Below are 25,185 nucleotides of genomic sequence, written 5' to 3'. Positions count from 1 at the left end.
ACATGGAGGTAAACTCCAGTGCCGACCAGCTAGCACACACCCTCGAGAGCGAGCTCTACCCACTCCCCCAAACGCAACTACTACCCCACAAAACACTACATGCCCGCAGGAAAAGCCAAGCAACCAGGCTGGACCACACCGCTCAGCTGTGAGGAGCGTTCACAACGCGCTATCACGTTTTAACGTGAGCCCTGAACACGATCTAGCCCACTGCGGTCTCGTGGGAAAGACAGACAACAGGAGATGCCACGTGGTGACAAGGGGCTGTGGCACGGGGAGGACGGGAGGGCTGAGTCTCCGCCGCCCTGGCCGTGCTTGAGTTAAGCGACGCCTCAGGGCAAAACGTCAAGCGGTGGCAACGACCCGCGAGCCACCCGGACACGGAGGCAGACACGCCACCCCTCAAAACCGCAGCAGGAAGCAGAGAGAGAAATACCGGTTTTCATGATCAGCCTCACAGAGCTACCCGACTCTTCAAAGCTCTTTTGTACCTTTCACGAAGTATGTACTTTTAACTTTGACAGAAAGAGCCAAGGACAAGGATACGGTGGAATGTCGTTCACCCTTTCAAGAAGGCTGGAGGCAAAGAAGACAGGCGGCTAGAGGGAAGCGTGAGGTCAAGAAATATTTTAAGAGTTGGGATGCTTTTATTTTTAGGAGAAATGCCCGTAAGAGGAGGACGAGGGACTTCGAGGGGAGGAAGGGCTGCCCGGGAGCCCCCAGCTGGGGCGGGAGGAGCCAGGCACTCACTTTGATGATGTTGTCGGGCGCGCGGTTCATGTTGAGGTTCTTGATCCGCACGGTCAGCTGGTGGGCGGTCTTGCAGGTGAGGAGGTACTTGCTCATCAGCAGCTTCGGAAACTTGGTCCCTTCAAAGTGCTTTAGCCCTAAAGCCAACAAACTGAGAGAGGGGCAGTGCTGACCAACTGGGCAGTTCTCCCCAGAGAACTCCGCGGGGTACGACCCACCGTTCCCACGCCTCATCCTTGTGCGAGTCGACACAGAGTGGCCGGCCTTTCCTGAGAGCTGGTAGGTTCTAAGACCTGCTCAGTTCAAAGGAAGGCAAAGGAAGGAGAATGGGGCTCAGCGAACAAATATGAGATGAACAACGGGCGCTGTGTGACGTTAAACTCAGCACCAACCGCCTCCCCACACGACCCACTCAACTGCGGCACCTGTACGCCACAGGCCATAAGGCACCGGGCGGCACAAATCAAGAGCCGTGGAAGTGTTCATGACCTTCGTCAAATAACCTCACGCTTGGCAATTTACCCAAAGGGGTAAACTCAAAATACTTTCAAAAGCTCTATGCACACAGATCCTTGGGGAAGCCTCGCTACAACAGCAAAACAAGACAGGAGAAAAAATAAAAGTGGCAAATAAAAGGACTATCATAAGGCCATTAAATATCACTTTAAAAGACAACACACAGAAACAAAAGTAAAGACAATGTGACAGTACAGAAGAACAATTTCAAGGCATTAGGTAAAAACAAAACAGAATTATACTTAAATTGCCAATAAAGATTATATGGAAAATGCAAAAAGAAAAATCACTGGAGGCACCTGCTGGCTAGGTGGATAGAGCCTGTGACTCTCAATCTCAGGGCTGTGAGTTCAAGCCCTACAGCAGGAGTAGAATTTACAAAAAAAAAAAAACAACAACAAAAAAAAAACCCACAAAGGAAAGAAAAAAAGAAAAATCACTGTCTTAGGGTGGTTAGAATAACAGATAAAAATTTTTTGCCACTGGGGCGCCTGGGTGGCTCCATCGGTTAAGCGTCCCACTTTAGTTCAAGTCATGATCTCCGGTTCATGAGTTGGAGTCCCGCGTCGGGCTCTGTGCTGACAGCTCGGAGCCTGGAGCCTGCTTCGGATTCTGTGTCTCCCTCTGTCTCTCTCAAAAATACATAAAACATTAGGGTGCCTGGGTGGCTCAGTCGGTTGAGCTTCCGACTTTGGCTCAGGTCATGATCTCACGGTCCGTGAGTTCCAGCCCCGCGTGGGGCTCTGTGCCGACAGCTCGGAGCCTGGAGGCTGTTTTGGATTCTGTGTCTCCCTCTCTCTCTGCCCCTCCCCAGCTCACTCTCTCTCTCTCTCTCTCAAAAACAAATAAACAGAGGTGCCTGGGTGGCTCAGAAAGTTAAGCGTCCGACTTCGGCTCAGGCCGTGATGTCAGGGTTTGTGGGTTCAAGCCCCGCGTCAGGCTCTGAGGAACCTGCTTCGGATTCTGTGTCTCCCTCTCTCTCGGCCCCTCCCCTGCTCACGTTCTGTCTCTCTCTCTCAAAAATAGACACTTTAAAAAAATTTTTTTTAAATTTTTTTTCCTTTGAAAAATTTCTTCTACCAGTACTATGAGACTGGTTTTTACAATAACTCAAAAACAAAACACAAGTTGAAAATGTTTCAAAACTGCACACTGTTCCCCAAAGAGAGCAGTCCCCCTGGCATTGCTGCTGCGGACACAGCACAGCAGTGGGCCTGGCGAGGCCGCTTTGCTTCTGGCCTCATGTGCCCATGTCTGATGACACACGCCCTGTCTCCCCTGAGCACAAGAGAAACAGCTAGTTCTCCTCGGGTCACCCGGTGCATCTGTTCCCCCGCAGTAAACTCTTACTTGTCCTCGGCCTTCGTGAAGAAAATCTTATCCTGGGGATTCTTTGCCTTCAGAGAACACACTGGAAGTAGCTCTGGATACATGAACACCTTGCTCGTGGCCAGGATCCAAGCCACTTGCTTTGGCAAACAGGGAAATTCATCTGCTGTGAGAAAACAAAATCCTGTGGTAAATGAAATTCTAGAACAAAAGAGGGCTTCACCAGAGCTTCCGAATGCATTCTCGCATCTATCTAGAGCCGTCCTTCCCTAGGGAAGCCTGCCCTCCCGCCCTCCCTCGCCCAAGGTTTCAGCCATCGTCCTCGGCCTGACACATGCCTGCCGGGAGTCCCCCGTGAGCTCCTGCCAGCTAGTCCGCTCACCCTTCCCGTGTGGGACCCCTAACCCCTAAGTAACAGGGACACTCACAACACTGATGACCGAGAACACCCGGCTCACTGTGTGCTCAAAGTCGTTACCTCCTCTCCCCCTTTAGACCCTTGGAAGATAAGTGACCTTCAACAATGCTTGCTTTCTTCCAGGGGAAGATGTGAACTTCCTCAATCTCCCTCACCAACCTGGTATTCCAAATTTTATTTGATTTGATTCTTACTTAACTTTCATGAAGTCCTCCCAGAGTCCTCCTGGGGTTGGGAACAGAAGCCACAGGAGGAGTGAGACACCTCCGTCTCACTCAGTTCTGTCCTGCTGCCTCAGCCTCTCAACTCCAGGCCTGTCTGCCTCTCCAGAGAGAGGAAACACGACTGAATCCGTGGTCCTCCCTCCACAAATGTTTTCATCTCCCCAGAAGAAACCACGGGGCCCCGCGGGCGGCATTTATCACCACGGTGTGCAAGTTTTCGGTACCAACGCAGGGCTAAGAAGCTAGTTTGAGATCCCTGTGTGTGACACAGTGTGCTTAAACTCAATTACGTTCAACTTCACTGCAAAAGTCAGGGATTTAAAAAGAGAATCCGAAGACCAGCACACCCGGAGCAAAGCACAACTACTCTTCTAGACCAGGAAACAAATCGGAAGCAATCGTTTCACTCCAGGGAACAGCACGCACTTTCTCACAAAGTGCTGAGCAAAATGCAAAAGGCAGGAAGCGGCCAGCAACCATCTTCAGAATACAGGACGAGGCAAATGTTCAGCATGTCCGATTTGTGCCTAATCCCCAAATCAACACCTCGTTCAAAATGGAGACACCACCGCAACCACGAAAGAAAAAAGTTTCTTAATGAAAAAGAGAGCGAAACCCTAACCGCCAACCAACTTAAGCACTTGACTTTCATCCTTGCCAGACCCCAGGCTGTCCCGACCTCGCGCGTGGTACTTCCCACCCTCGCATCTATCTGGGACACTTCTCAGCATGCAGCGCCCGTCTCTGCCCCCTGCACCGTCCCGCCCGCCGCCCCGGCCCTCACGGAAGCCCAAGCACTGTCGCTCACGTCCTTCCAGAACTTAGGCGGTGGGTATAAACGTCCCGTCTGCCAGGACGCCAGGTATGGGATGGGACTCCCACGTGTCAAGGCAAGTAAAGGCAGAAGTGAACAGATCTGTCCCGTACCAGTCTTCTTGACAGTTTTCCGAGGACTCCAGTCGACGCTGACGTGTGTGCTGAAGGCTTCCACGAGCTGCACTGCCCCCGGCAGGTTACAGGGCTGGAACAAGGTCTGAAACCTCGGGTTGAACTGATGGCGGAGAGCGACGGAGCTCTGAGCAAAGGTTCCCAGCTCCTTCTGGGAAGACAGGGCACAAAGGAGACCTCAGTCCCAGACGACTAACACTAGTGGAGCCCCTGTCAGCCTCTGAGGGGAGACCTGCCCTCCAGCTAGAGGGTAACCACAGGTAACAAAATCAATCACTATAATTACTCCACCCAGAGCACTCTGTGGCTGAGCCCTCGGATATCCGGGGGGGGGGGGGGGGGGGGGGGCGCCGACACTCGTTCCGCCGCTCAGCCTGCAGGATGCTCGGTCTGGCTCCCCAGCTAGAACTAAGGTTCTCAAGAGTGAGAACAATTACTTTTTAAACCTTTTTCTTTCGGTTTCTCTGACTAACACCTAGACAATTCAAAATTAAAACTCTTTCCTCCAAAATGCTTAAAAATGTCAGAACCAAAATGAATCCTATACACGTAGCTATTGAGCCAGATGAACCGACAATGAATTCAGTAAAAAGAACAGAAGTATGGAAAACCTAAGAAGTCATGGTAAGTCTAAAGATGAGGAACAAAGCCCAAGAAAAAAGTCGCAGAACAATCCTAAGAAAACTGGATGGCTCTCCGGTCTTTCTGGGGGTCAGAGCCTCACGCTCTCTTGGCAAACGCAGGAAGCCACAGGAGTAGCTGCCAACCAACGTGTGCAGGAGACAAGAATAAACACAGACGGTGGCGGGTGAGCGTCTCTGCGAAGCGACCTCCCAGGCTAACCGACCCCCAAGTCTGTAGCGGGAAGGACACGTGGAGCCTTACGAGAAATATCCTCGTGGTGCTGGCCTCCGAAGTGAGGTTGGGGTTGGAGGAGGCGAGAAGGTGAATCTGCGTCAAGAGCTGCACGTGCTGAGGAGGGAAAGAAAACAACACGGCAACACGTTACGAGGTTGTCACTTCAGGGACCCGGAAGGCTTTCCCGAGAGGTCTGCCGCTGACCACATGCTCCGCTTTCCGGAGACGAGGAGAACGGCGCCTTCTCGTGGCGTGAGCCTCTCAGAGGTGTTCCTCCAGCAAAATGACAGAGCCGGAGGAATCTCAGCCTCAGACCAGAGGGACTGAAGTTAGGAAGAAGAAAAAACTCCTCCGGCAAGTGAGGCTGTTCAGTTCAGAACGGATTAGGAGCGACAGGAGCCTGGGATCCTAGTGTCAAGGGTGGCCACACGCGCGAGCGCTCTTGCCTGAGCCCCACGGGTACACACGCGGTGCCTTCCGGGGGCCTAGGCGGTGGGAAGGCCGCGGCCCTCGGATTTCCAAGGCACATCGAGCCGCCCGCTCCGGGCATTCAGACCGCCGCCCCGGTGGCGGGCCGCGGACGACCCGGCGCCGGCCTCGCCCGGGGGCCTTGCCTGCTGCATCTGCTGCTGAAGCCGCCGCCTCTGCGCCGGGTCTAGAGTCAGCGTCTGCCGGACCTTCTCGTTCTGGGGCTTCGCCCTCTCGGCCTCCTGCTGCTGTCTGCCCGAAGACTTCTTCACCTTCAGCTGCTCCAGCTGCTCCTTCACTGTGCGGTGCTGCTCATTTAGCAAGTTGGCCAGCGGTTCCTCAAACCTATCCCCGACAGGGAGGTGACCGCACGTGAGCATTCCCGAGGTCCCCAGCACGTCCAAGTCCCCCCGACGACGGCGGGCTAAGGGTCTGCGTAACTCCCGCCTTCCGCCGACCCCCACATCCCACATCCGCCAACAAACTCCCAGTCTATCCAAGTCCGTTAGCAAAAGCTGTTAGCAAAAATTCAAGTAAGACGGTCCCGAACTGCACTGCCCCCTCATTCTTCCACGATTAGTCCTCTACATAATACACGAATGAAGGAGAAGTTAGACAAAAATCAAGGAACAGAGAAATGTCCGGATAACAAAGGAGTCCGGGAGCCAGCGGGAGGAGCCCCTCATCCTTGGGGCCTCCTGACATCCACAATTAACCTGGGACGTGTCCCTAACGGTGACACGGAATCTTCTCCAAACCCAGCATCTGTTCCCTCGCTCACCCATGACCACACCCCAGGTCCGGCTTCTGCCCTCCTGCCACTCCCATCCATCTAGGCTGCCCTGCCTTCCTTTCTGACCAAGACCTAGTGTGAAGGGACCCACTAAACCACAGGACAGCTGGGAAACACAGTGAGAAGCTGGTTCAAGTATCGCCCTGCCTGCCCGTGAGCACCTCCCCTTCTAGCCCAAATCCCTCCTGTCGGCCGCGGGACCGGCCCCCGCCTCCTGAGAGCGGCCATCCAGGGCTGAAGCACCCACATGCCTAGCTCCCAGGCTGGTTCTGAGGCAGAGCCCCCACACTCCAGGATTAAGGCAGGACCAGGGTTCTGTGCAGTCAGGACACAACCAGCTCCAGCAAGTATGAAATCTCTAGGTGGCAACAAGAGTAACAACAGCTACATGATAACTTTTCTGTAGCCTCTGGAGATAAACACTATGTTTCCTTTCACAGTTTTTAGCAGGCACGGGCTAAAAACCTAAAGTCATGGCACAGCCCTGGGTACAATGTTTCCTGAGATCTGAAAACTCCATTGTCTGTGCTCCTGGCAGAACAACGGAGGAGCAGAAGCACGAGAAAGGTGGATGAAGCACAAACAGCCCGCAGCTGGTTTTACAAAGTATTGCTCAGGTGGCTGACAAGGGGGACACCGATGGCTCACTTTCCCTGCGACCAAAGCATGCTCACGAATCAACTGCATTATGAACTCAGTAAGTGGGTCAAAGAAAGACTCTTAGAAATCTCGAAAATGTTTCCCCCCAAAAAGTAAACAGGTGAGATGATACAGCGCTCCCTAACTCGATTGGGGGGAGGGGGGGGAGGATCTTTCACAATGTAAACTTTTATCATATCACCATGTCGCACACTTTCGGTATCTTACAATTTTGTCAATTATAGCTGAATAAGAGGGCGCCCAGGTGGCTCATCAGAGGGTTGAGCGTCCAACTTTGGCTCAGGCCATGATCTCCTGGTTCATGAGTTCGAGCCCCACATCGGGCTCTCTGATGACAGCATGGAGCCCACTTCCGACTCTCTGTCTCCCCTCTCTCTGTCCATCCCCCACTCACACTCTCTCAAAAATAAACAGTAAAGAAAATTATACCTCAATAAAGGTTAAAAACAAAAAAGGGAGGGGGAGGCTATCCCGAGATTGTGTTGTAATTATATTACGGTATTTATTAAAATGGCGTGTATTTCGGGCTTTTATGGAACGGTCAGCAGACCTTGTTTCCTGTACTAAATTGCCCGTTCCCTGAAGGCCTAGCTTTCCGATGGCTCCCAAGCTCTCCGATCAGGTCACGCTGCTAAGCTCACACACAGCACCACCCACGCACAGAGCACACCCTGACCACCAGCCAGTCACCTGACCACACGTGCTGCTACACAGAAAGAATGGACAACACACTACGGCCCAGATGGACCGTGCAGACCCGTCACACGTGGCGGTGGAGGGGCAGTGCGACTCCAAGCCCCGGGCGTGACTGCAGCTGGTTCGCGGGCTGCTCGCCTACTGCCGCAGCCACAGACTGTCACTAACACTGACACAACGTCAACGGCCAATGAGGAGAACAAAAGGGACACAAGGCTAGTATGACCGGGGGTGGTTTCTGTGGCTGGCCACCGAGTCCTCGCACCGCTCCAGCACCACTCACCTGGAGAGGCTGCTATGGACGCCAGCTACTGTTTTCTCTCCCTTCCCAAACAGACGCAGCCTGGTCTGTGGCTGTGCTGCCCCATAGCAAGGAGACTGATTCACGGGAGACCCTCCTTCCATCAGTGACAGCGGGGAGTTAGCAACGGGAAACCGGGAACCCGAGCGTCTGAAAACACGCTTTTCTCCCCTCTGCGCCTCAACGTCTCTGGCTAGCCTACCGCAGGGCTTGAGGGGTGTTGAAGCTAGGCCGGGGCTCAGCCACGCGCTCCTCCTCCTCTGGGCCGTCATCCTCCACGTTGGACAGTCCCATCTCGTCCTGGAACTGCGGGCAGAGGGGATGGGCATGTGCGTGTCACCCAGCGGCGGGAGGGGAGGGAGGACTGCAGGCAGGAGCTTCCTCACACGTCCTCACTTCAGAGCGCCCACGATCGTGCACACGGCTGACCGTTAGGTCAGGAACAAAGTGTCTCAATCGACCACTTGCAGTGGTGAAGACAGAGCAGTATCTTTTAAGAGACAGGTTTATGAGAAAGGCTAACTATCTGTGCCCAGGATATCCCAAAACTAATCTGCAATCTTTAAGGATGATGAATGACAGTTGGGGAGGCCACCCAAAGTTTGCAGGGGGGGATTTTACTAGGAAGAACCCATATATGGGTACTCAAAGTTTATTAGTTAGCGAAACTCTCCTCCCACCATACTCTCTCCCGAGGGCCCTGCACTGGCTTGGTCAAACCACCCTCCTGGACGGAGAGCCCCGGGACCAAAGGACAGAGCTCGCTGGTGAGTCCACATCCACCACCCCAAGTCCCCACTCAAGGACCATGTACTCACAGTTTCAAACAGCTCTTCCATGAGTTCATTCACTTCTTTCTCTGGAAAAAAGCCACACAGAGTTGTTGGCTCAAGTTAGTTTTGTTTTCCAATTAGAGGGAATTCCAAGAAGACAGTATGTCTTGTTTTCAGCAAGACATTTGATAAAATCGTCATGGCTATCATTCATTCATTCATTCAAAAACGTGTCCTGAATACCAGCTATGCTCAGTCCCTGTTCCAGATGCTTGGGGACACATGACAGAACGAACGGACCCTTCGGAAAGTTCTGCTGGGAAGACATACAGGAACATAAGCTAGATGACCTTCCCATAACGTAAATCCAGTCCTGTCCTGGCCTACTGAGTGCAGTCAAGACAGAACCTAAACCATCAAGCAACTGCATCAATGACCCAGAAGACCCAAAAAACACACTTATCACATCTGTAAATCATATAAAGCTGGAAGGGACTGCTAGACCAACTGATGACAGACTTAAAACCCCATGTGTTGTCAAATTAATTGGGTGAAACTTAACAACTTTAAAGTCTTACATTTAGGATTCTTCGAAATCAGGGTGTTTTTTCATTTTTTTAAAATGTTTATTTATTTTTAAGAGACAGAGACAGAGCGCAAGCAGGGGAGGGGCAGAGAGAGAGGGAGACACAGAACCCAAAGCAGGCTCCAGACTCTGTGCTGACAGCACAGAGCCAGACGCGGGCCTCAAACTCACCGACCGCAAGATCATGACCCGGGCCAAAGTCGGACGCTTAACCGACTGAGCCACCTAGGCACCCCAAAAATCAGTTTCTTAAATGGATGAAAAGGTGAAATGGCTCAAAACAATCTGAAAAAGATGTGAATATTTTGGTTGACCTCAAGTTTAATATGACATAGCCACTCCAAAACCATGCGACTATCCAAGAAGGCAAGCCTGTCACTGAATGAGTGCAGAGTCACAGGCCGGGTCCAGGGGACTGAGGCAGGTCTGTGACCATCTCTGTAAGAGCCCCTCGGAGATGGCAGAAAGAGCCATGCAAATCCATGAGAAGGACAATGAAATCCACTGTGACAAAAGGTCTGATAATCTAGTTCTAGGTGTGCTAGAACTAAGCACACATCTACCCTATGACCAGGGATTCATCTCCTGGACAGCTGACCCAAGACAAAGGAATCATCTGTCTTGAAACAAGAAAGTTCAGAGCACTTCATTCAACAAAGCAAAAACTCAGAAAAACCCAAGTGTCCATTAACATCTAGGAACAGATAAAAAAACAGATGACCAAAGAGGTGTATTTATACAACAGAATCCTGCACAGCGATGGAAGGAAAAAAGCAGTGATACTTGCAAACAGATGAATCTCAAAAACCGTATGCTGAGTGAAAGAAAGAAGCTACACAACAGCGCATATTCATGAACTTCTGAAACAGGCAAATCTAACCTGTTACTGAAAAAAATCAGAACAGCAAGTGCTTCGGGGAGGCTGGGTTGGAAGGGGCATGAGGGAGCCTCCTGGGGTGACAGTTCCATATTCCCACAGGGGATTATTACACACGTGGAAGCATGTCAAGACTCACTGAACGCTACACGAAAATTTTGTGTAATACATTGTGTATAAATTTACCTAAAAAGAGAAATTGTAGAGGGGCGCCTGGGTGGTTCAGTTGGTTAAGCGTCCAACTCTTGATTTCAGCTCAGGTCATGATCCCACAGTCGTGAGATCAAGAACCGCGGTCAGGCTCTGTGCTGACAGTGCACAGCCTATTTGGGATTCTCTCTCTCTCTCTCTCTCTCTCTCTCTCTCTCTCTCTCGCTCTCTCAAAATAAATAAACTTAAAAAAAACTGTAGATAAATACTGAACTCTAATTAATGATACGCATGCTGAAATGTTTCAGAGTGAAGAATGCTGGTGTCTCCAGCCCACTTTGAAATCAGCATGAGAATAACCCACATGGATTGACAGATGGAAAGAGAGCCGGATGCAGCTGCTTAGGATAAAACAGATAGATTAAAAGTGAATTACAGAACCTAGGTGGTGGATATGTGGATGTTCAATGTACAATTCTTTCAACTTTTCTACGTATTTTTTAGAAGTTCCATAAGAAAATGCAATGGGAGAGAAGTTTATAAGAAATAAAGGCCATGGGGCACGTGGGTGGCTCAGCTGGTCGAGCGGCCGACTTCAGCTCAGGTCATGATCTCACGGTCCATGAGTTTGAGCCCCGTGTTGGGCCCTGTGCTTGACAGCTCGGAACCTGGAGCCTGCTTCGGATTCGGTGTCTCCCTCTCTCTCTGCCCCGCCCCCGCTCACGCTCTGTCTCTCTGTCTCTCTCTCTCTCTCTCTCTCTCTCTCTCTCTCTCTCTCTCTCAAAAATAAATAAACATTAAAAAAAATTTTTTTTAAAGAAATAAAGGCCAGAACGCAGAGGAAGCTGACTAGGGCAACTACATTTGGAGAACTGAAAAACAGTACGTTTGACACAGCAAAGAAAAAACGTAGGGAAAGGAACATCTCTTACTATGCACACTTGGGGCAAACAGAAGTACAAGGGCACACCCAGGTTCCGGAAGGAAAATGTTAGGAGGCGCTCAGCGCTCAGCACTGGGACGCGCCACCCTCACCACTGAGAAGCTCCCTGGCACTGGGTCACCCACAGATGAAAAGGCCACATCACAGGAGCTATAAACACACCCTCAAGTGGGAGGAAAATACACGACCACGTGAAGCTTTCCAAACTCTGTGATTCTACACTTAGTTTTTAAATGTTTGTCATCCGTGTAAGGACACGTCCTCTTATACGGATCATACATAAGAGGATACAGGGTAGGAATAAAACCGGAATTCTACCTCAGTTTTTACTTATGGTCACAACCCTACAACAAGAGAGGACGGCCCTTCATCTAGGCATCCCAGAGATGTTCACTACTTGGCTGGCAAAACCCATGACTGCAAACAGGAGACACTCCCAAAGAAGCTACAGGCCTGGGGTAAGATGGTTAGGACCTGGGCAACCATGAGGTGGTCACTAAGGACACATAAAGTCGGAGGAATCGCAAAGCAAGAACAGTCCTAACTGGGAAGGTCTTCCTGAGAAATGGTCTGGAAACGGAAGAAAGTGACAGATGAAAAGGGAAGACAAGCATGCGCCAGGCCGGGAGCCACGCTGGAAAGAGATCTGCCCAGCACCCGGCAGAGATGTCTCCTCACCAGATACGTGGGCCAGTGGTTCCTGGAACAACTCATCCCTTGGTTTCTGACACTAGACATTCTTGGTTTTTCTCATAGTTTCCTCGACTCCCCTCCAGCTTTCTCAAAGCCTAAGTCCTCAAGCCTTTTCAGTCTACACTTTGAATCCTTTCGATTCTTCCTCTAACCTTGTCCTAACATACCAAATAAGGGAAGATCTTCCTAAAAGAAACGGCATTCCACATTTTAAAAATTTTTTTATGTTTTAAGCAGGCTTCACGCCCAGCACAGAGCCCAACGTAGGACTTGAACTCACAAACCTGAGATCAAGACCTGAGCTGAGATCAAGAATAGAAGGCTTGGGGGCCCTGAGTGGCTCAGTTGGGGGAGCACCTGACTCTCCATTTTGGCTCAGGTCATAATCCCAGGGTCATGGGATTGAGCCCTGCATCAGGTTCCTCGCTGAGCAAGGGGCCTGCTTGGGATCCTCTCCCTCCCCCTCCCTCCCTCCCTCCCTCCCTCTCTCTCTCACTCTCTCTCTCTCTCTCTCTCTCTCTCTCTGCCTCTCCCCCACTCGTGCTCTATCTCTCATTCTCTAAGTAAATAAGTAAATAAAAGTCAATACCTCCTGAAATATATGTTTTCTATCATCGCTAACATAGCCAACGAAGTAATTTTTAAACAAACGTCTCCAGCCAAGTCATTTAACTGTTCTTCGTGCCTCTAATCTTTCTCTCTTTACCCACCAAATTAATACATTAAATTGGTGTTAAATCAAAGTAGTATTTTTCAGAGCGCCTGGGTGGCTCAGTCAGTTAAGCATCCAACTTCAGCTCAGGTCATGATCTTGCAGTTTGTGAGTTCGAGCCCTGCGTCGGGCTCTGTGCTGATAGCTCGGAGCCTGGAGCCTGCTTTGGATTCCGTGTCTGCCTCTCCCTCTGCCCCTCCCCTGCTCATGCTCTACCTCTCTCTGTCTTTCAATAATAAATAAACGTTTAAAAAAAAAAAGTATTTTTCTTTTTTTGTTTTTATTTTTGGTTGGTTTTTTTTTTAATTTTTTTTTTTCAACGTTTATTTTTGAGACAGAGACAGAGCATGAACAGGGGAGGGGCAGAGAGAGAGGGAGACACAAAATCTGAAACAGGCTCCAGGCTCTGAGCTGTCAGCACAGAGCCTGACGCGGAGCGCGAACCCACGAACTGTGAGATCATGACCTGAGCCGAAGTCAGACGTCCAACTGACTGAGCCACCCAGGTGCCCCTCTTTTTTTGTTTTTAAAGGACAGAGAGTGAGCGAGCAGGGGAGAGGGGCGGCGAGAATCTTAAGCAGGCTCCACACTCAGTGCAGAGCCCGATGGGGGGCTTGATCTCACAACACTGACATTATGACCTGACCTGAAATCAAGAGTCAGATACTCACTGAACCACCCAGGCGCTCCCAAAGTAGTATTTCTAAAATCCCAATCAGTTCCCATTAGTTTCTTGTCTAAAACTCTGAGCTCTCCTTTTGAACAGATTAAAACGCAAATTCAAGGTTCTCCAGGATCTGAACACTGCTCACCTTCCACACCAAACTCCTTACTAGTTTCCAAATGCAGTTCTGTTGCTTCACAATCCTGTGGTTTGTGAACACTCTTCTGCCTATTTGCAACATCCATCGGTCCCCATTCACCCCAAATCTTTTTTATAAGATTTTATTTTTAAGCAATCTCTACACCCCATGCGGGGCTTGAACTTACAACCCTAAGATCAAGAGTCACATGCTAGGCACCTCTCACCCAAAACTTCTTACTCTTCCTTCAAAACTGAGATGAAACTTCTCATCATGTGGGTTCTTCCCCAGCCCACCCACCCTACTGCACACCGTCCACTAGGAGATTATACCCTCTCTACGCCACTAGTAACCTTATATACAACCTATTATAGCACTTGTCATTTTGTATTGTAACTTTTTCTGTTTGCATCCACTACTGAGCTGATGTCTTACAGGGCAGAGGCCATTCCTTATTCACTGTGGCATCCTGGGAACGCTCTCTGCCAGATGTTGGCCGCAGTGCGCGACTATGAGATGTATAAACGAATGACTCATAGGCTTCCAGATACATATATGTAAATTTAAAGAGTTACAGAAATAAATGGGAAGAGTAAGCTTAAACGTCTTAACTCAGATGGGTTGCAAACATCACCCTCAAAAATCTACAAAGGAAACAAAAGTAGATGCGAAGCAGTCCAAAGCCGGTTCATAGTAAACGCAGACTCACTGGTGATTCTCACTGCCCGGTCAGTGCGGAAATCCTCTGTGTCTGGTTCATCAAGATCTTCCAAGAAGTTGTATTCTGGATCGTCATCATCATCGGCCTCATCTAGGAAAAAAAATTATCGCAAACACTTAGTTTCCATTCTGAACTCCCATCTCTAGTGAAAATTTAAGATTTTCAGCATTGCCAGAATCTATTCCAATAAAGCACACTTATTCTTAAGTTTTTAAGTAACTTCTTTTTCTCCCCCAATGAATTGCATAGCTCATTTCCCACAGCTGACACATCTCACCTACTCTCTCCAAAAAGCCAAGTTCTTTCCTTCCTTTGAAAAAGACTTCAATCTGCCAAAACTGTAGCAAAAGCCAGAAAACTAAACATGTAATTTATCTCAGCAACCATACTTTGAGTAGTGCAACTCAAAATAACACTTTTGTAAAACTACTTACACAAAACCATGGATGGGGCACCTGTGGGGCTCAGTCCATTAAGCGTCTGACTTCGGCTCAGGTCATAATCTCACGGTTCGAGAGTTCGAGCCCCGTGTCGGGCTCCATGCTGACAGTATGGAGCCTGCTTAGGATTCTCTCTCTCTCCCCCGCTCCCTCACTTGCACTCTCTCTCAAAAATAAATAAATAAACTTTAAAAACATCACAACAGGGGTGCCTGGGTGGCTCAGTTAAGCATCTGACTTTGGCTCAGGTCATGACCTCGAAGTTCGTGGGTTTGAACCCTGTGTCGGGCTCTGTGCTGACAGCTGGGAGCCTAGAGCCTGCTTCAGATTCTGTGTCTCCCTCTCTCTCTGCCCCTCCCCTGATCATGCTCTCTCTCTCCAAAAACAAAAAAGCACAGATAGTGATAAAAACATGACTTTGATGCCCAGTGATTAAGGAGTGACTACAGTTATGATGCCTTAGCATAAAATAGTGTACATGTACAAAATGTAAACATGTAACCGCCTCATAAATGTTCACATATGACAAAATATAACACACATGTAATAATCCTTAGTATGAAAAAGTATGCCCCTACAATAAGACTCAAAATAACTAAAAATAGGGGCACCTGGGTGGCTCAGTTGGTTGAGCATCCGACTTTGGCTCAGGTCATGATCTCACAGTTCGTGAGTTTGAGCCCCGCGTCGGGCTCTGCACTGACAGCTCGGAGCCTGGAGCCTGCTTCGGATTCCGTGTCTCCCTCTCTCTCTGCTCCTCCCCCACTTGCACCCTGTCTCTCTCTCAAAAAATAAAATAAACAGTAAAAATTAAAAAAAAAATTTGGGGGGCACCTGGGTGGCCACTTAAGTGTCCGACTTCGGCTCAGGTCATGATCTCGCGGTTTATGAGTTCGAGCCCCACGTCGGGCTCTGTCGTGGCAGCTCGGGGCCTAAAGCCTGCTGCCAATTCTGTCTTTCCCTGTCTCTCTGCCCCTCTCCCTCTCGAGCTCTGTCTCTCTCAAAAATAACTAAACATTGAAGAAAAAGAACTAAAAATATACAAAAATAGTACACATTTTGTGACGTGAGGGCATAGGAGGAATCCTGGTGTTTCTCTCCAACATAACTTTCTCCAATGCTGATGCCACGATCGCTAAATAAAACCTGTGAAGAGTCACTGGATTACAGAATCGTCACACGAAGGTGGTATTTTTTCCAGGACGTTAGATAAGTGCCGTCTGGCAGAACATTCGGCGACAGAGGAAACGTCCTAGTGCGCACAGCGCGGTAACGGCAGCTCCCGGCAACAGGCGGCACCCGAGAACTTGAAACGTGGCTGGTGCCACCAAGGAACTGAATTAAAAAGACGGAAAACAAACAAAGTCTGCCAAAGGGGAATAACTGAATCCCTGCCGCCGCCCCCCCCCCCGCCCCCACGCAGGCAGAGCCAAGTGCGCGTGTGCAGTGGGGAACGTCTGAACTGAAGGCCTCCGTGAAGGAAGCAAGTTTCAGATGCAGAATTCGGATTCCTTCCACCAGGAAGCAGTCAAGGGGAGGGCATGCCAGTCCTCACACACAGAACACGAGTGAAGAACAGAACTCTTCTTTTCCACTTTGTCCCCCTCCATCCCTCCATAATAGTCACTTTTTGTAAAAAATGAGTGCCTTCCATTAAAAACAAAAAAATATACACGTTTTTGATTCCTTCTCATGGGAAAATCTGTTCTGATCAACCATAATCTAAGCTGATATTTTTTACTCCACATTTATAGTCAGGTTATATTAATTTCCATCGTCCATGACGTAACTATTTAAACGTCAAGTCTCTTCATCGATGTGTGCGTTTACGTCCCCAGTAAAAATTCTTCAAATCCTCACACAGGGAATCCTGTCTTCCCAAACTTTCCGGGACTCTCCGAGTACATCTCCCGACAAACACGCCGAGGGAGGGAAGTCCTGTGGGAAGGGCTACGACGGGCAGGCAGCGCGGGCAGGTTCGAGCCCCCTCATGGGATGGGAGAGCCGCACCAGACACACCACACCGGTGGGCCAGCCAATACTCTCCGAGCACCCATTTGGCAAACACGTTGAGAAGTCATGCACGAAGGTTTCTTCTGAGTTCTCAGCTTTTAGTTCCCCGGCTGTGGCCTCTGCCCGCTTACTCTTCTGGCTGATCAACCCCGGCATCCACCCAGCTGATCTCAGTCTGTTGTTCGCCTCCAGTGCTGCCTCTTAATTGTTTTTTGGCAAATGAGACTCTCAGTTTTAATACTACGCAGATCAGATGGCACAAGGAACATGTAAAAATAGCCACGTCATGCTACAAAAACAGACCAGCATCTGGCTAAAGTTAGGGACTGGGGTCTGTATGTAGCATCATTTCCTATTCGTCAGCACTCAGTAATTCAGCTGGTGGACAGGGGGGTCCACACCTTCCCTACTCACTGGCTTTGTGTTCTCTTTTTTAATCCGTCCTAATACATAAACAATGACAAAAAATACTGAGATTTAAAGAAAGAGGCTCTCCACCCTCCCCACTAACCCATTATTCCATTTTCTCAATCCACCCTTACCATAGACGCTTACTTCTCCCAGATCAGCAGTCTCCAATCTTTAGGGTGCGTGAGAATTAGATCCCTAGACCACACCCATTGGAGATTCTGATTCAGTCAGTAAGAGGGGAGGCCCTGGAATCTGTATCTTTAACACAACCCAGCACGTACACCCTTCCATTCCTTGACTCTGACTCCAGTTCTAGAGATGATGCCATGAGCAGCACGACCTTGGACCGCAAACTCCTGACACCTGAGATTCCGGCCTTTCCTCCACAACAGCCACCACCTCGGCTCTTATAGCCACGACGATGGAAACCAGGGAAAATCAGGGCACCAAAGCTGCCAGCACAGAGAAAGCCACGAGGTCCTGCTATGGTCAGCATTCGGCCTTAACTCTGGCCTAGGGAACAGGCAGCAGGGCTTGTTAGGGAAGAGTCCTACCCACCTAACACCTTCTGTCCTTGACACTTCCTTCAGTGGGACACGTTCCTAGAACACTGAGCTGGGCTCGAGCCCTAGAAGGACTAAAACTGGGCAATGCAATGAAATTTTGAGATTTCTGTGAAATGGAAAGGACTGTATTTGTCCCTGGTCATGGCTTTCTGCAGAGATTCTGAGCCTCGGTATCACGGAACTTGGGATAGGTTGGTAGGAAAAGGTTGTATCAATAAATGAACACCAAGAGATTTATAAATCCCGAAATAATATTCAATGAAAAAAATCCATGATCCCTATGAATCATGAACCGTCATCATGGAGAGGGGCTTTCATAGTTTTCTTTTTTTTTTGAAGTTTATTTATTTATTTTGAGGAGGGGAAGGGCAGAGAGAAAGAGAGAGGGGGAGAGAGAGAGATTTCCAAGCAGGCTCTGCACTGACAGACTGAGCCACCCAGGCACCCCTCAGTTTTCTTTTTTTTTTTTTTTTAATTTTTTTTTTTTAATGTTTATTTATTTTTGAGACAGAGAGAGACAGAGCATGAACGGGGGAGGGCCAGAGAGAGAGGGAGATACAGAATCTGAAACAGGCTCCAGGCTCTGAGCAGTCAGCAGCCCCCGAAGTGGGGCTCGAACTCACAGACCGCGAGATCATGACCTGAGCCGAAGTCGGACGCTTAACCGACTGAGCCACCCAGGCGCCCCTCAAAGTTTTCTTTATACAATGTTTGATTTCTGTCCACCAGGCGTGTATTATCACAAGCAGAGAGCAGAAGACTCCCAGGAGGACGTGTCCTACAAGACCCCTAACCCATAACGTTACCTATCCCCTCGCTCACCCCTTCCTCACCCTAACTGGCACGACTGGCAAACATCCTTCAAAGGTCCATCTCAATTACCACCTCCTTCACAGAGCTGCCTCTGATCATCCTAAACGGGAATTCTCTGTCCCTCTTCTAAAGCCAGTATTCATGCCACTTTGATGGCGCATCTGAGTTCATCCAACTTCGTTCACCTGGGGTGCACTGCGCATCTATGGACCAGGCACCATTCAGCGGTATCTCAATCTGGCAAAACGATCATGCTCCTTTCCCTTTCAGGATCCTAGTACAATGCGTCCTAGAAGGAAAGTACTCAATAAAATTTGCCAAGTAACGTATAATATAATTTTAACAGCTTCATAAGGTATATTCAATGAGGGGCGAACGGGTAGCTTAGTTGGTTAAGCGCCCGACTCTTGGTTTCGGCTCAGGTCATGATCTCAGGATTGAGAGGCGGAGCCCCGCATCAGGCTCCAGACTGGGCATGGGACCTGCCTCGGATTCTCTCTCCCCGTCTCCCTCTGCCCCTCTCCCCAGCTCTCAAGCAACCATGCGTGTGCGCTCTCTCTTGCTCTCGCTCTCTCTCTCTCTCAAAAAAATAAGGTATATTCAAAGACTTATTCTCTTTCATTCGTTTATCCTGACTTATTCCTAGCCTTATCTACACAAATATTTATTCGGTCTATTTCCGTTAAAGCTACACATTATTTATCTTAAAGCATTACTCCTCAACACATAAATCTTATGGTAGTTGTTCTCAGAAGACAGGGAAAGAATGAAAGATGTGCTCTGCAGGTTGTCTGTAATTAGATTTCTTTTTTTTAAAGTGTGAGTCTTCCACAACACAACCAATATGAATATTCGGGTCACTCTCCACTAAAAAGTCAAAAAGAAACAACAAGAACAAAATCTGCCTGATTCCAACCAGAAAAGACCCCGAATAGCCAAAGCAATCTTGAAAAAGAAAACCAAAGCAGGAGGCATCACAACCCCAGACTTCAAACTGTACTACAAAGCTGTCATCATCAAGACAGTATGGTACCGGCACAAAAACAGACACTCAGATCAATGGAACAGAAGAGAGAACCCAGAAATGTATGGCCAACTAATCTTTGAAAAAGCAGGAAATAATATCCAATGGAATAAAGACAGTCTCTTCAGCAAGTGGTGCTGGGAAAACTGGACAGCGACATGCAGAAGAATGAACCTGGACCACTTCCTTAACACCAGACACAAAAATAAACTCAAAATGGATGAAAGCCTTCAATGTTAAGACAGGAGGAAAAAGCAGGCAAAAACCTATTTGACCTCAGCCGCAGCAACTTCTTAGTCAACATGTCTCCGGAGGCAAGGGAAACAAAAGCAAAAATGAACTACTGGGACCTCATCAAAAAGCTTCTGCACAGCGAAGGAAACAATCAGCAAAACTAAAAGGCAACTGACAGAATGGGAGAAGACATTTGTAAACAACACAGCAGATAAAGGGTTAGTATCCAAAATCTATAAAGAACTTATCAAACTCAATACCCAAAAAAATAAATAATCCAGTGAAGAAATGGGCAAAAGACATGAATGGACACTTCTCCAAAGAAGACATCCAGACGGCCAACCGACACATGAAAAAATGCTCAACATCACTCGTCATCAGGGAAACACAAATCAAAACCACAATGAGATACCACCTTACACCTGTCAGAATGGCTAACATTAACAACTCAGGCAACAACAGATGTTGGCAAGGAAGCAGAGAAAGAGGATCTCTTTTGCATTGTTGGTGGGAATGCAAGCTGATGCAGCCACTCTGGAAAACAGTATGGAGGTTCCTCAAAAAACTAAAAATAGAACTACCCCACGACCCAGCAATTGCACTGCTAGGCATTTCTCCATGGGATACAGGTGGGCTGTTTCGAAGGGACACGTGCACCCCCATGTTTACAGCAGCACTGTCGACAACAGCCAAAGGACGGAAAGAGCCCAAATGTCCATCGATGGATGAATGGATAAAGATGATGTGGTCTATATACACAATGGAGTATTACTCGGCAATCAAAAAGAATGAAATCTTGCCGTTTGCAACTACGTGGATGGAACTGGAGGCTATGATGCTAAGTGAAATTAGTCAGAGAAAGACAAAAATTATATGACTTTCCTCATACAAGGACTTTAAGAGACAAAACAGATGAACATAAGGGAAGGGAAGCAAAAAGAATATAAAAACAGGGAGGGGGACAAAACGGAAGAGACTCATAAATATGGAGAACAGAGGGTTACTGGGAGGGGGGATGGGCTAAATGGGTCAGGGGCACTAAGGAATCTACTCCTGAAATCATCGTTGCACTACATGCTAACTAATTTGGATGTAAATTCAAAAAATAAAATTTAAAAAAAATCTACCGGATTCCATCAAAAGAATGTGACATCATCTGCAATCACTATAGACTAAGACAACCTCTTACATCTAAATCTACAGAAGCTTATTGCACAGAATCAGGAATGATGCCCGATTTCCACTGTAGCACACAAAGAAAATCATCAGGGACAACTTCTGTAATGTTGATTTCACTACATTAAAGCACTAAATTTTAGTACTGTTCTAGAGTAAGGGTTGCAGTAGGGATTCTCATAGCACGACTGTATGTAGTCAACACTGTTTCTGTCTGGGCACTGCTCCGTGCCCACTTCTGGCCATACTATTACATCCGGGTAACTGCCTAGCCCACGCTCACCACTGCTAGGCACTGCCAACCCCAGGACCCAGGCTCACACGGGCTTCCATCACCACCAAGAGAGCGGGCCCGTGACCAAACAAGGCCAGTCTGGGTTGTGCCTGTGCATTTTTCAGACTGAAGCCCGCGAGCCAGGGTCCCTCTGGCGTGGATGCAAAGAAGTGGACAGTGAGCTGATGACCACCGTGCCAGCCTTACACATAAACAGGGCTGGGCACGGGACTGACCCATGAAAAGGAGTCAAGACGCTGGCTCCAGAGATGGAAGGAGCCACAATGCGGCCTCAAAGCCACTGCCGGTTCCCTTGATCTCCCCAAGTCCGGTTCCATCCGACGTGCACTTGGCACAGCGGCAGCTAGCGCTGTCACGTGCATCACACAGGTCCCCGGCTGGCACAGCGAGTCCTCCAGGGGGTCAGCGCACCCTCGGGCAGTCATATATCAAATTATTTCTGCATTTAGGTTTCAGGGGACGGTTCTTAGCATTCCAAAGATGCTGAAAAGGACTCTGAACCAGCACACCATGCAGAGTACCATCCACGGAGCTGTCATAGCGCCACAGGCTGACAGACGACACCGTACACGTGCCAAGCACAGCACAACATACAAACGTGTCGAATCGCCATCTTGTACAACCTGGAACGAATGCAACCAGTGCGTCAACTATACTCAAAAGATTCTTTTTTCTTTTTTTAATTTTTTTTAATGTTTTTATTTTTTTTTGTTTTTTTTTTTTTTGTTTTTTTTTTTTTTTATTTATTTTTGGGACAGAGAGACACAGAGCATGAACGGGGGAGGGGCAGAGAGAGAGGGAGACACAGAATTGGAAACAGGCTCCGGGCTCCGAGCTGTCAGCACAGAGCCCGACGCGGGGCTCGAACACACAGACGCGAGATCGTGACCTGGCTGAAGTCGGCCGCTTAACCGACTGCGCCACCCAGGCGCCCCGAGTTTTTATTTTTTTTTGAAGGAGAGAGAGACAGAGCATGAGCGGGGGAGGAGCAGAGAGAGAGGGAGACACAGAATCCGAAGCAGGCTCCAGGCTCCGAGCTGTCAGCGCAGAGCCCGACACGGGGCTCAAACTCACAAACTGTGAGATCATGACCTGAGCCGAGGTCGGACACTTAACCAGCTGAGCCACCCAGGCGCCTCACAAAAGAAAAGATTCTTAACCCAAAAAAAGGAGGGGACTTAAGTACTGATTTAAAATTGTGAGTTCAATAAAAAATTAAGTTCGGTTAAGCTTCGGACTAATGACAATTCGACCACAGAGTGGAGAGTGCACACAAACATGACCACTTACCCTCATTCCCCACGTCGTCGTTCATGAGCCCGCCCAGCCACACTTTCCAGTCCTCGTCATCTGCTGTATTGGGGTCATACATGTCTGGCGTGATGTCTGGAGCCCGGAGTTCTGCCTCCAGCTGCCCCAGGGGAACGTCTTTTAGAGGCATCTTAGAGCGGGTTCGGAATGCAATGAGGCTATCATCCATGGGCTTGTCAACAAAGAAGGGATGACACGGGTCACTCAATGCCTAGTGCTTCCCAATTCTCCGCACCTCCTCACACCTACACCTCATACCCCTGCAATGTTCTTCTTGGCTTCAATCACAAGGTCTCCTCTCTAAACAGGTTGGGTTTCTTATTCTTTGAAAAACGTTAAGGACAATGACATCAGCTTTAAAACAAACATTAGGGGCGCCTGGGTGGCGCAGTCGGTTAAGCGTCCGACTTCAGCCAGGTCACGATCTCACGGTCCGTGAGTTCGAGCCCCGCGTCAGGCTCTGGGCTGATGGCTCGGAGCCTGGAGCCTGTTTCCGATTCTGTGTCTCCCTCTCTCTCTGCCCCTCCCCCGTTCATGCTCTGTCTCTCTCTGTCCCAAAAATAAATAAAAAACGTTGCAAAAAAAAAAAAAAAACATTAAAAAAAAAAAAAAAAAAAAAAAAAACATTAAAAAAAAATTTTTTTTAACGTTTATTTATTTTTGAGAGAGAGAGAGACTGAGCATGAGCAGGGGAGGGGCAGAGAGAGAGGAAGATACAGAATCTGAAGCAGGCTCCAGGCTCCGAGCTGTCAGCACAGAGCCTGACACGGGGCTCGAACCCACGAACGGTGAGATCATGACCTGAGCCGAAGTCGGACGCTCAACAGACTGAGCCACCCAGGCACCCCTAAAACCAACATTTTAGTGGTGGCTCAGTCGGTTGAGTGTCCGTCTGACTGCTGACGTCGGCTCAGGTCATGATCCCACAGTTCCTGAGTTTGAGCCCGGCATCGGGCTCTGTGCTGACTGTGGAGCCTACTTGGGATTCTGTCTCCCTCTCTCTCTGCCCCTCCCCCACGCACACTCTCTCCCAAAATAAATAAATATAATACAATAAGATAAAATCAACATTTTAGGAACATCTGTAACAGCTTTACTAAGATATAATTTCCATACCATAAAATTCATCCTTCTGAAATGTGTAACTGAGTGGATTTCACTGCATTCACAGAGCTGTGGGACCATCACCAGTATCTAATTCCGGAATACTTTCTTCGCCCCTAACGGAAACCCCAATCTGATTACCAGTCACTCTCCCCTCTCCCCCGCTCCTGGTCCCTGACACCCATGATCTATTTTGTGTCTCTACATTGGCTCATGCGGGACACATCAAATAAATGGAATCATACACTATGTGGCCTTTTGTCTCTGGCTTCTTTTACTTAGCATAATATTTTCAAAGTTCACCTGTTTTGTAGTGTAAGTCAGGACAGCATTCCTTTTCATTGCACGATAGTGTCCCATTTACACTTTGGTGTATCCACACTGCAGGGAATGAAAATCTGCTGTTTCCACTTTGGGAAAGTTTATTATGAGTAACGCCACAATGAACGTTTGTGTACTCGCTTTTTACTTGGATGTAACGTTTTCAATTCTCCTGGAGTGGACTTTCTGGGCCACACAGTCACTATGTTTAATGTTCCGAGGAACCACCAAACCATTCCCCAAAGCGGCCGCACCATTTCACATTCCCACCAGCAATGTGTGCGGGTTCTCCACCTCTCCACATCCTTGCCAACACTTGCTACTGTCCATGTGTTCACCCTAGCCGTCCTGGTGGCTGTGAAGTGCTGTCTCATACTTTTCATTTGCATTTCCCTAATGACTAATGATGTTGAGCATCTTTTCACATGTTGACTGGCCATCTGTAGGTCTTCTCTGGAGAACTATCTATTCTTATCCTTTGCTCATTTTTGGCTATTCTGGGTCCCTCGCATTTCCATGTGAATTTCAGGATAAGCTTATCAATGTCTGCCCAAAAAGGAAAAAGCAGCTGGGATGTGGATAGCGATGATACTGAAGCTGTAGGTTAAGTCAGGAAGTTCTCACTGGATGACTGCAGCCGTCTAGTAACTCTTCTGTCTCCTCCCTTGCTCTCCCACCTTAACCAAAGGAGAGTTTTTAATTCTTTTTAATGTTTATTTATTTTGAGAGAGTGCAGGTGCGCATGGACATGCTGAGCGGGGGAGAGGTAGAGACAGAAAGAGAGAGAATCCCAAGCAGGCTACACACTGTCGGTGCAGAGCCTGACGAGGGGCTCGATCTCATAAACCATGAGCTGAGTCAAAATCAGGAGTCGGACGCTCAACTGACAGCCACCCAGCAGACACCCGGATGCACAGCTCCTTCTAATTCAGATCTGGGCTCAAAGTCAACAATCCCAAGATCAAGAATCACATGCTCCACCGACTGAGCCAGCCAGGCACCCAGGGAGGCCTTTTCTGATCATGTTATGTGAAGTACTCTGATAGGCATTACCGTATTTCTTTGCTTTTACTTAGTTCTTACTTGAAATGATTTGTTTATGGTGTCTCTCTCTCTCTCCAATAAACTATAACCTAGAAGAGGAAAGAAAGACCTTTTCTGTCTTATACTGCTATTCCCCAACTTCCATCGTTCAGCAAGCATACGAATAAACGGTTACATAAAACACTACTGCCCTCTAAACACTATGCACTCACCC

The 25,185-nt window shown here is 48.6% G+C and overlaps 1 protein-coding gene across 8 annotated transcripts in view; it reads right to left on the bottom strand.

Moving 5' to 3' along the window:
* LOC131496378 (GON-4-like protein) overlaps nucleotides 1–25,185 on the bottom strand; it is a 75,445-nt gene that overhangs the window by 15,627 nt on the left and 34,633 nt on the right. For 7 of the 8 annotated variants that reach the window (XM_058701893.1, XM_058701894.1, XM_058701892.1 and 4 more), the window contains 9 exons: nucleotides 22,482–22,674; nucleotides 14,208–14,309; nucleotides 8,780–8,820; nucleotides 8,164–8,267; nucleotides 5,658–5,856; nucleotides 5,071–5,157; nucleotides 4,165–4,336; nucleotides 2,617–2,761; nucleotides 751–901 (listed from right to left, as the gene is read on the bottom strand). In XM_058701893.1, coding sequence (XP_058557876.1) covers nucleotides 751–901; nucleotides 2,617–2,761; nucleotides 4,165–4,336; nucleotides 5,071–5,157; nucleotides 5,658–5,856; nucleotides 8,164–8,267; nucleotides 8,780–8,820; nucleotides 14,208–14,309; nucleotides 22,482–22,674 — 1,194 coding nt within the window. The remainder of the gene's footprint in view (nucleotides 1–750; nucleotides 902–2,616; nucleotides 2,762–4,164; nucleotides 4,337–5,070; nucleotides 5,158–5,657; nucleotides 5,857–8,163; nucleotides 8,268–8,779; nucleotides 8,821–14,207; nucleotides 14,310–22,481; nucleotides 22,675–25,185) is intronic. The other variant, XM_058701896.1, reaches the window with a different exon arrangement.

The sequence above is a fragment of the Neofelis nebulosa genome, chromosome 15 (assembly GCF_028018385.1).
Source record: "Neofelis nebulosa isolate mNeoNeb1 chromosome 15, mNeoNeb1.pri, whole genome shotgun sequence".
Lineage (NCBI taxonomy): Eukaryota > Metazoa > Chordata > Mammalia > Carnivora > Felidae > Neofelis > Neofelis nebulosa.
This window is presented reverse-complemented; position numbering and strand designations above follow the sequence as displayed.